We start from the raw sequence: 12,190 nt of genomic DNA on the forward strand, positions 1-12,190 counted from the left end.
TGACCAGCATAAAGATGATATCTAAAGTCTTAAACCATTAAGTGAGATTGTCTAAGAAACAAAAGACACAGAGAAAAAAGCCTTAAGGGCTGCCTGCAAAGAAGGAAATTTACAAGGGCCACAGAGCAATTCCCACTCCCAGTCGACAGAGTCACACACCGCTCTTCATCGGGTGCAGTGGCCTAAGAAAGATACAGAGAAAAACAAAACAAAACAAAAAACCTTAAGGACTGCCTGTGACTGATGCTCAGATGAAGAAGTTTCTCTTTGTGCCCCGTCCTTTTACTTCCCCATGGTCCCCAGACTGAAGCACACCTGTACTCTTGGATGACTGTCCTCAATTACCACTCTCTGCACACAAGAGAGGCTGTTGCTTGCTGACTTCTAGTAACCAACTAAGGCTGTATTCCTATGGCTCTGTAAAACGAAACAGTTTCCTGCCCTAGGTAATAGGCCTGAGAAGAAAGTATGTGTTTTTTGAGGCAGGGCTCATATAGTTTAGGCTAATCTTGAACTTGCTATGTAGCTGAGGCTTGGCCTTGAACTTCTGATCCCTCTGCCTCCTGAATGCGGGATACTATCACTGGTCTGGCAAACAAACAAAAGCAGTTTTGCTTAAGCAGTTGAGTACCACAAAATATACACATTAAGTGTTCAATTAAAATGTTTTCCAGGAAATATACCGAACATCACCAAAACCCAGTTGTAGAGTATTTTTATCATTACAGTAAGTTCTCTCCAGCCTAGTTACATTCAGTCCATATTATCACACACAACACCAGGCAACAGCTGATCTACTTTGTCCTGTTTTGAGTTTTTGTTTGGGAGAGAGGGGCTGACTGACCAGGCTGGTCTTGAAACTCAATTCCTCTGCCACCCAAATGCTGGGATTAAAGGCGTGAGCCACGTTCACCATATGGTGCACATATATACATGAAGGAAAAACACTCATACAACTAAAATAAAGTTTTAAAAAGCAAGCGAGTCCCCAAAACTGCTACATATTTCAACATAGCTGCTTGCTGTTCTCCTTTTCTATCCGAACAGAAAAGAAGGCCCCCCCCCCCCCCCGCCCAAGGACAAGGCTCTTTGAATAGATTACAGTAAACCTATGTAACTGAAACTGAAAATACTGTATAAAAATTTACAATATTCATTATTAGCTGAAAATGTACTTAATGATGAAACTCTTGCTGTCCTCCAACCTTGTCTTTCGGCACGCTTCTGGAAGTAACACAAGCTGCTCTAAGAAACACAGCCCCTTCTGTGGTCACTGTGGTACAGGAGGGTCTTTTGTCTATGTGTTACTTTCATTGGTTAAATAAAGAGACTGCCTTGGCCTTTTGATAGGACAGCAGCTTAGATAGGCAAAGTAGAGCGAACAGAATGCTGGGAGAAAGAAAGTTGAGTCAGGCAGACGCCATGGCTCTTTTCTCTGAGACAGACGCTGGTTAGACTCATGCCGGTAAGCCACAGTCAAGTGGTGATACAGATTATTAGAAATGGGTTGAATCAATATGTGAGAGTTAGCCAATAAGAGGCTAGAACTAATGGGCCAGGCAGTGTTTAAATGAATACAGTTTCCGTGTAATTATTTCGGGTATAAAGCTAGCTGGGAGCCGGGTGGTGGGAACACATCTTCTTTTACAACAGTCACTGCAGTTGGCCTCTAAGTTAGAGGTCTACAGAGTGAGTTCCAGGTTGACCAGGGATACACAAAGAAACCCTGATTCAAAAAATAAAAAGCCAACCAAACAACAAAAACAAACACCACCAACAAAGAGAATGTATGTGCACTATGGACAAGGCTGCTACCAATGGAGGTCAGGAGAGAGCACAGATCCCCTAGAATTGGAGTTATAGATGGTTGTGAGCTACTAGGCCAGGTGCTGGGAATCTGATCTGGTTATTCTGGAAAAGCAGCCAGTACTCTAACTGCTGAGCCATCTCTCCATCCCCCTTACCTGCTTCTAAACAGCTCTTCAACTAACCTCATTTCAGCCCCTTTAATACTTACATTTACAGCTGACCTGAACAGCCGGTCTTAGAACCCTTTAGGACTCCATGATACATGCTGTCATGACTCTACTAGTTAGGTCTGGGCAACTCTGCCAAAGCCTCCACTTCACTCCTGTCACTTCCCCTGGTGTTTCTGACTGTTTCATTGAATGTTTTTACTACCATTTCTATAAGGATTGTGGGATAACCACAAGCAATAATGTTTGATCAATTTTTTCAAACTAGGAATTATATATAAGAAAAAGCCCACTTACAGGGTAATTATAGCCCAAGATGGTGATTTCATTCTAGAAATCGACAGCCGACGCTAAAGTGACTAAATTTTAACTGCTGAAAGGTTTCCGAGTTGGAGAGATGGCTCAGCAGTTAAAAGCATTGGCTGCTCTTCCAGAGAACCCTGGGTTCATCTCTCAGCACCCACATGGCAGCTTACAACTGTCTGTAACTCCAGTTCAAGGGTACCTGGCATCCTCACATAGACAGATATATAGGCAAAACATCAACACACATAAACAATAAATGAACCTTTTAAAAAAAGTCTCTTTCTAAAAGGTCCATTTCTCAATCATGTTATGTTAATTACATGTGTTTCTTTTCTGGGAAGAGCTATAGACATCAACACATGAACAAAGGGCAGTTTACTAACCTCTGCTTCAGCTGCTTGGGACTGTAAAAGCTGTCGTACACGAAGTATGTCCTTTTCTATTTGCTGAATTCTGGCTATTCTTCGCTAAAATAAAAGAAGAGAATAAATCAGATAGTCATTTATTTTTATGTGTCTGTGTGCACATGTATGTATGGGTACCTGTGGAGCTGCCTGACATGTGTACTGGTAACAAGTTTATATAAAACACAACATAGCTGTAAAGAAAAACAATATTGTTTTATATCAGGGTTTATTTAACAGCAGAACATACCTCAAATTTACTCCTGTTATAATTCAATATTTTTAGAATTTCCTAAAGTACCTACTGCAATTAAACATTCCTTTTGTTTGGGCACAGGGTCTCCTTAGTTAGCCCACTTAGCCTAGAGGGTGTGTGGTTGAGGGTGGCCTTGAAATGTGTTCCTTTGGCCTCTGCTTTCCAAGGGAACACTGCTTTTATTTTATTTACAAGGACCACAACAATGGTACAAGTCTTGCCTTCACAGTGAAGAAACCACTGAAACACAGTATGCTCAGTTATATATTATCTGTGGTTGCTGGGATTAAAGGCATGCGTCATACCAGGCTAGAAGCAGGCTCTAGTACAACCCAGTGGGCACCATTCCAGTCTTTGCTAGCATGCTACGGGACCAGATGTCACTGATAAAACAACTGTAAGTAAATAACAAATTGATAACAGAAGATTTCACAAAGGCAGGGCAGGAATGGGTTTTGCTTTGAATTTCCCTGAATTATTTAACAGTTATTTCTACATGTTGTACTGGACTTTTCCGCCCTTTAAACATACTGTTGGCCAATCCTCTGTCCATTTAAAAACAAGAGCTGTCTTCAAATTAATCCTCAGGATTCTCATATTTTAGGGATATTAATTAGATTTCTTTATACTATTGAAAATATTTTCCCTTTCTATTCTTATAGGACAGGTGTTTTAAAATTTAATGAAAATAATCTTTATTACTTTTAGGTTTCCATCCCCCCCAACCCCGACAGGATTTCTCTGTATAGCTCTGGCTGTCCTGGAACTCACTCTGTAGACCAGGCTGTCCTCGAACTCACAGAGATCCACCTGCCTCTGCCTCCCCCATGTTGGGATTAAAGGTGTGCGCCACAACTGCCTGGAGAGTTTTCATTCTTTTTTTTTTTTAAAGATTTATTTATTTATTATGTATATAGTATTCTGCTTACATGCATGTGTCCCAGAAGAGGGCACCAGATCTCATCACAGATGATTGTGAGTCACCACGTGGTTGCTGGGAATTGAACTCAGGGCCTTTAGATGAGTAGGCAGTGCACTTAACCACTGAGCCATCTCTCCAGCCCAAGTTTTCATTCTTAAGGCCTCAAATGTTTTACATTTTCTTCTATTAACTTTAGCTTTTTTCCATTAAGCCTAAGTGCTAGCATTTTTCACAACTAGTAACCAACAAATTTCTTTTAAGGTAGAGCTGTTCACATCTGAGCCCCTTTTTGAGACAGGGTTCATTCAGTATGGAGCTCAGGTTGGCCTCCAACTCGACTTCCTGCTCAGCCTCCTGAATGCTGGGTTATAGTCAGGTTAGTCCAGGCTCTGTGGATTTATAACCCAGACACGCTTGTCATTATCCTGATTATTCCTGATGAAGACAAATTCTTAATTTGAATCAGTAAAATTTCATCAGCCTTATATTTTATAATCTCATCTTGTTTAAGAAATTCTTTTCTATGCAGTATCAGAGACATGTTTATGCATATTTTCAACCAAAAAATAAAAGCTTTACTTTTGACATTTAAATAACTAATCTATCTGAATGCAATGTGGGCAGGAAGGCAAGAACTATATATACTAACTGTAATCTGATAACTAATAGAAACACAAATACATACATACATATGCATGTGCACATCAACTTTAGTTATCTCCCCAACTATAAAATGTGTCATGTTATAGGTGTTAACTATTACCTCGGACAGAATCGTATTCTAACATAAATCCCACTCTTAACCAAGAATTTATTTGTAATAGCAGCTGTTGGGAGAGGGCTGACCAGTTTTCTTAACAGAGAGACACTGGGTCCATCAGTCACATCCCAGGGCTGACCACTTGCTCAGGAATAACTAGTTAGACAATGCAAAATGGGATCCATGTATTTTGGTTTCTTTCTTCCTCCATTTTTTGGTTTTATTTTTCTTTTAAGAGAGAGAATATGAAGTGGATCTTGGAGAAACTGAAGGAGGGGGAAGGATATGACCAAAATATGCTGTATGAAAAAACTTAAAGACAAAATCAACTTTATAGAATAAAAGTATGAATTTATACCACTATACAAATATTAATTTGTCCTATTAGTTGCTATTTAAATATAATCTTTGAATGTTCTCTCAATATGTCTTAAAAGATTTTTAGAAAAGCAAAAATAAAAACTTACCCATTTTCACTTTGGAGCAGGTGGGGCAGGGCGGGGGTGGGGGGGATGACGGGCAGTGTGGATGGTCTTACAGGCCTAGACCACCAGGCCATCACACATTTGTGTGCACACACAAGTGCTCAACAGTAAAATCAGGCACGTTCTTCTGACCTTTGTGTGGTTTATTCTCATCCTCATCCCTCAGGCCACCTTCCCTTAGGGCTTCTTCACGCCCTTCTTTCTCAAACATGGACTGCTGCTGCTTCTATTTTTAATTTCTGGAAAACTTCTGAATGTTACCATACAAACTTAGATTACAAAAGTAACAATCTCAAAGCAGCTGAAACTAGTCATTGGCTGCCAGGAAATGAGCACCTTCCCTGTGACTGCAGAAACACAGCAGAGGCAGAGTGATGTCAATACTGGTGACCATGGCCAACAGTCACGAGAAACTGTCACCCTGTAAACAGTGCCGACATGAGACAGGCTCTGAAGTGCTTTCCTTGATGGTGCTGGAGGATGGACTGAAGGCCTTGTACGTGAGAGGCAAGTGCTCCACCACTGAACTACACCCTAGCTGCAATAAAGAACATCATCAGAGTTGTGAGGTGTGCAGTGTGGGAAGACGCCATTCACCTGTGCTCGCTTTTCCATGTCCTGGCAGGTGCCAAGCTGCTCCTCCATTGCAGCCCTTATCTGCCTTGCTTCATATTCCAATTGCCTTCTTGTCATATCTGTTTGTAGGGAAAACTGAAGCCACAAATAACATATTAATTTCTCACTACCTATTAGTAAAACCAAAAAACACACAAATGTCAACTGAAAAATTGAGTAAATAACTATGTAAGTCACCATACTTGAGAAATCTATTTTTTTTCTCCAAGGAATCCTAAAACCTGTGTATGGGCATCAGGAGTAACTGGCATTCCTAACAAAGATTCTGAGCTGCCTCAAAATAAAATGATGTGGGAGAATTATCTGTATTCTGTCAATCATGTATTTTAATAAAACACTGATTGGCCAGGCAGGAAGTATAGGCGGGAAAACCAGACAGGAAGTAGAGGTGATGCAATGAGAACAGGAAAATTCTGGGAAGCAGGAAGCTTCCTCTGCCATTCCTGCCCAGACCACTGAAGAGGTAACATGTGATCTGTCACACTGAGAAAGGTACTGAGCCGTGTGGCTAACATAGGTAATGATAATGGACTAATATAAGTTACAAGGACTAATAAAAAGCCTGACCTAATGGGCCAATCAGTTCATAACCTAATGTAGACTTTGTGTGTGATCTTCTTTGGGGTTTGCCGACTTGTTGGGGTGCCAGGCGGGACAGAAACCCCAACAAGCCGGCCCTCATGTTACAATAAAAAATGATTAACTTAAGACTGTTTTGTTGAAAATATGTAATTGGTCCAATTAAAGTGGACCCTTATGATTTTTTCCTGCTGAAGAGGCACCTGATTAGTTGATTTTCGTGATGCTAGGGGTCAACTAGACCCTTATGCATAGGCAGGCACAGTACTGCTGAACTACACTGCACAGCCCTGAGGAACTGCTTTTAACTCTTAAAACTACTATTCTCGACAGAAGATGTAGCTCAGTTAGCAGAATACCCACCTAACATGCCACATAAACCCAGGTGTGATGGCACAGACCTGGAATCCCAGCCCTCAGCAAGTGGAGGCAAAGAAGATCAGAGGTTCAAGATCATCCCTAACTGCACAAGAGAACTGGATTACAAGAAACTCTGTCTCAGACAAAAAACAAAATAAAACAAAACAAAAACTAGTATATTAGTATTGGGGGAGACTCAAAAGCAGGCATTCATTACTCTTAATGTTTTAGTTTTAAGATAAGTATTAACTGCCTTATGTGTACAGGCTAAATAGAGAATAAAAACTCCATTTTTAGAATGAAGAAAATGGAGTAAGAAAAAAAAAAGCCTATATCTAAAATAAATACTAAGAGCCCGACAAAATAAACACTGACTTTGGCAGTACTTCACAAAGTGGTGTTAACCCTCCATTGGTCCTCACACTGGGATAACTGCCAGGTGTACAAAGGCATAAAAAGGGCAGACTATGGAGTGAGAGCAGAGCAGTCAGCAGAGACAGTAGGAGCCATGGGAGAATGAAGCAAGGCTGTGAGAGGGAACTGCTCCTGCCGTGAGTGCTCAACAGCTCCAGACTGATGTCTTTTTAAGTTGCCCTCAAACAAAACACTCATGTGCAGAATGCATTCTTGCAGGCACGTCAAATGGTCTGCACGTTATTTATTTATTTAGAGACAGGGTCTCACTATGTAGCCTTGGCTGGCCTGAAGCCACTATATAGACCAGGCGGGACTTGAAATTACAGAAACCTGCCTCCTCTGTCTGGGCTTTTGAGACTCAAGGGAAGCACCACTACGCCCCACTGAATGCCATTTCTTACTCTCTCTGAGTCTATATTCTTATTTCTCTCAATTGTCCTCCACTTCCCAACATGCTAAAAGGGACAGAGCGTGTCATGATAATATGGTTTTGAGTTGGTAAGTATAAATCCCAGTCTTTGGCCTCCATCTTTGGAGGCCCCGCCCCTGTGCCCCTTGCCACCTCCCCAAGAAGGGTCAAGGTAGCCCGAAAAACACCCTTGGGGCCACCCGAGAGCAGAGAAGTCCTATTAAACATGGATATCTTTTAATTTCGTTTGTTTTGATTTGGCATGATTGGGATTTTTGCGTCGACAGAGAGCTCGTGTTAGAAAATATTTCTAACAGTAAGTGGTGCGGTATTTTGATAAATAGGTCAATATTTCCACACGGGACAAGTGGAAATAAAGTTTGTTCACTTGTTTTCCCAAAGTAGACTATAGTAAATGATTATAAAATATAAGCAAGTTTAAATTTACTAATGCTATTAATAGCCCACAATGACTGCATATTCTGGTATATTCTATCAAACATGATTACTTAAGGAATTTGACAGTCAATCTTTACTTATGATAGTAACCCACAGCTCTTGAGTTGTAAAATATACCAAAGTCCTTTTTTGACCCTGATTTCATGGAGACAACAGGGCTCTGGATTTTGTACATTTTCCAATCATAGTCAATGATTAAAAAAAAAAATTGAAAATCTCATCAATCCTTCTGGATCTCTTAATCTTCATTCATCATAAACTCCCCAGCAGCCGTCTTTCCCTGTGTATGATGTCTTAGTGGGCAGGGAGAATCTGAAGGGTACTGCAGGAAGAGGGGTCCTTCTCCCTCCCAAGACTCCCGACTGCTCTAGGAGAGTGAACCCTTCAAGCCTGGAGTTCTAACTAGCAAATTCAGGAAACCCAGTTAGCTATATTCTGGAAGGCTTTTCTTCTATTTTTGCTTTCTGTCTACTGTGTTCTCTCAATACTACTATGAGGAAGAGAGAGCCGAAGCTGAGAGCACAGGCTAGACTGGGGCAGTGTCTTACTGCAGCCCAGGCTTTGGCTTCACAAACACCCTCAAGGTCAGCATTCTGGAATACTGTGGTTATGAGCATGAGCCACATACCTGACTCATTTCCCCTTTTTAAATATCACATAAAATATTGATGAAAGATACAGTCTTGAGATTCTTAATGTATTTCAGAAGCTTTCTTTTTTCTTTTCTTTTTGAACAGGACTTCATATATCCCCAAACTGGCCTCAAATTATTATATAGCTGACTGTAGGTCACTATATAGGTGACCTTCAGTCTATTTTAAAGAGTTATTATTTTTAATTTACGTGTATGAGTATTTTGTCTGCATGTATACATGTACACCATGTGTGTGTTTAGTGCCCACAAAGGCCAGAAGAGGGTGTCATGAGGGTGCTAATTTCCACGTGGGTGCTGGGAAGCAAGACCAGGTCCTACAGAAGCAGTGGTGTTCCTAACTGCTGAACTCTCTAGCTCTTTGCATTTCTGACACGGCTGCCTCAAATCTCTGAGAGTTAAGATTACATGTGGGGAACAGAGAGAGGCCCGAGGATGTGAAGTTCTGAGCAAATCTGTATTGTTAACATGGGCAAGGCTATGTCAAAAACTCCATAGCCCCAGACCCATGGGAAATGGCAAAGCCTTCCCCCCTAGTCTGAATGCCCACCATAACGCTCTCCTTTTGGATGTTTATTTATGGCTTGAAGCTCCCCTATAGAAACTGCTCCTACTAAATCTGCAATAACCTCACCTCCTTGTTTAACATTATATAATAAATATGCTGAGCTTCCAGGGTGCTGCTTCTCCATCAGAGAACCTAGTTCACTGTTTCTGTGTGTTCATGTGTGCTTGTCTTTTCTTCATTTCCCCCACTGCCTCAGTCAGGCCCATCTCTGGAGCTGTGCTGGCCACAGTCATTACAGGCATGTATTACTGTACCCAGTTTATGACGTGCCTGGGGTTGACCCAGAGCTATTTGCATGTTGGGAAATAAAGGTGCACCCCGACTTTGAGAAACATCCTCAATATAGGTTATCCCACGAGTAAAAGTTAACACAGCGAGAGACAAGTCTGCAGGATTATTTTTAACTATTTGTTTGTTTGTGTGTATGCATGTGTGTGCACAAATGCATGTGCATGGCACAGCAGGAATGTGGAAGCCAGGAGACCGTTTATAGAAGTTAGTTTTCTCCTACCACCAGGTGAATTCCTGGGACTGAACTCAGGCTGAGCCATCTCACTGACCTCCGTTTTCAAAATTTTAAACATAGGAGTATTTGCTAAAGGGAGTCTAGAATTCACAGAACAGAAGATCCATGACTATAGATAGCTATTGGTACTTGCACCTAAACAGAGTAAGGTTCAAATTGTCTTCAAGGATAGTTTAGTTGTAAAAATTATCTGGCAGGATTCCTGTATTGTACAGAAAAACCCAAGCAGATGGTTTAATGTTTCTACCAATTAAACATACAGTTATCTAGTAGAATCTGGATCCAAACTCAAGGAATTAAAATACATATCTGTTGGTACACAGTAAACATCTGTCTTCTATTAAAAGCTATCAACAAGCCAGCATGGTGAGACAGGCCTGCACTCCCAGCAGCTATACAGCGAGTCTGAAGTCAGCCCAGGCTACAGGATACCCTGTGTCAAAACCAGAACCAAACCCCACAAAAACAAGAAATGCTTATTAACCATTGTATACTTAGGTTAATAGCTAATTAAGACATATTATAATTTATAAATCATTAGATATGCAGTTATCTCAAATTCTTCATATATAATCTGAGAATTTTAAAAGATCAAGTTATTCAATCTAGCTGTGCTGCCCAGGTACTTACATTTTCAGTTAAAGGCAGACTATCTATTCTTTTCGTGAGGTTCTGAAGTTGAGCATAATACCAGTCTTTTTCCTTTTCTTCTTTGTCAAGATCAGCAAGGAGTAATGATCTGTGTTTAAAAGAAAGGTAAATTTATACAAGCTACTGCATACTGCCTAAGAATAACTCTCCAGCTGTCACTGTAAAACGATAGTGAACTAGTGAAAATCTGACTCGGACAGTGTAGTAGGACTTAGTAACATACTGACGTCTGAGTACCAAGTGAGTTCCTTCCCTGAGTAAGACGGTTCTCAACCTGACCAGTAACAAGCTTCATCCGAGGGCTTTCTTTCATACAGTCTAAGAGGTAAGTGAAGGGTGTGGACAGCACCAAGTTCAAAGCCAGTGGAAGAACAAACACTACACTAAAGGAGTTAGGCCAGCAGCAATGACGCTGGGAAAAGCAAGATGTCAGCTGCTGAGCAACAGCACTGTGAACAGACCTATCCCACCTGCAGTCAGAGAAAGCTGCTCTGCAGTCGAGGAACTTAGCTTGGAATCTCAAGATGAATTTATGTAATTCCTGAAAAACCAGCCCCACCATATACCTTACCATTATAAATACAAACAAAATACTGTTACTAAGATAAAACACAAGAGGATTACAAAGGAACAAGCTCCTTATTGTTTTGTATGGTTCTTTTCCCAAAGCAATGTAAGTTATAATTTTCTTGCTGTTTCCAGAGGTTTTCTATAAAGATGCACAGAATAATATGCATAATTACATGTATGCTTAAAATATAAATATTCTATTATTAGCATATGTTGCCCTATACATTTTTCACTTAAGAAATTTACCTTGAAGGGGGTCATTCCACGTGAGAACCAAAGACCTACTATGTATTTCTTGATAGCTGCCTAATATCCCATGTATCTAACAATATTGATGAACCCATAAAGGAGGCATACTATGGTCAGCCAGTTCTTTGCTGGGGAGCACTTAGTGTCTTTTAAATATTTTTTTATTAACATAAATATTACATGGCTGTCTTTATGAAATAATAATAAAGTACTTCATTCCATGATAAATTCTGAGAGCACATGCATTTTAACTTACCGTTCCAGTAAGGTGTTATATCAACTTATAACACACAATTTTCATGAATTTAAGTGTATGACACAACTCTGTGTGTGTATATGTGTGCATGTATGTGTTTTGTTTTGTTTGGTTTGGCTTTTCAAGACAGGGTGTTTCTGTACAACTGCCTAGATTGCCCTAGAACTCAAAGAGCTCTTCCTGCCTGGGCCTTCCAAATACTGGGATTAAAGGCGTGTGCCACTATGCCCAGCTACAACACAACTTTTAATATCTTACATATCTGAAATTATAAACCTCCAGGATATCACCATGATTTTAACTGATTTATCTTAATGTACACGAGACTATTTTTCTGAGTTTGCAAACCTCCCATTTCTGTAACTTTGCTTCTCATTTAGAGGACTTCTATACTGGGAAAGGCAGTACTTAGTCACTAGGTTGCATATGCATTTTTTTCAATTTATCATTTATAATAGTTTTGTTATTTGGAAAATTTGGATTTCCATGTAGTCAGATCTTAGAATGTTTTCTATTATGGGATCTGGAATTTGGCCACATGTGAAGATGCTTCCCACTCTGATTATATTTTAAATTCTGTCTGGTGTTTCCTTGAGAAATACTCATAATGAGTACAATGTATGTAGAAGGTTGCATTTCTTGCTGAGATCACCTTTCCTCAGAAATAATCTCAAAGACAAGCAACCTTAATTGTAAGAAAATAAATGGGTAGAATCTGGCAAGAGATAAACGATGCCAAACAGGAGCCA

The 12,190-nt window shown here is 40.2% G+C and overlaps 1 protein-coding gene across 16 annotated transcripts in view; it reads right to left on the minus strand.

The window, feature by feature from the left end:
- Positions 1 to 12,190, minus strand: part of Apc (APC regulator of Wnt signaling pathway) — a 94,917-nt gene that overhangs the window by 33,263 nt on the left and 49,464 nt on the right. For all 16 annotated transcript variants that reach the window (XM_085699995.2, XM_085699991.2, XM_085700000.2 and 13 more), the window contains 3 exons: positions 10,346 to 10,454; positions 5,707 to 5,820; positions 2,666 to 2,749 (listed from right to left, as the gene is read on the minus strand). In XM_085699995.2, coding sequence (XP_085556121.2) covers positions 2,666 to 2,749; positions 5,707 to 5,820; positions 10,346 to 10,454 — 307 coding nt within the window. The remainder of the gene's footprint in view (positions 1 to 2,665; positions 2,750 to 5,706; positions 5,821 to 10,345; positions 10,455 to 12,190) is intronic.

Source organism: Myodes glareolus, chromosome 13 (genome assembly GCF_982192425.1).
Source record: "Myodes glareolus chromosome 13, mMyoGla1.1, whole genome shotgun sequence".
Classification (NCBI taxonomy): Eukaryota; Metazoa; Chordata; class Mammalia; order Rodentia; family Cricetidae; genus Myodes; species Myodes glareolus.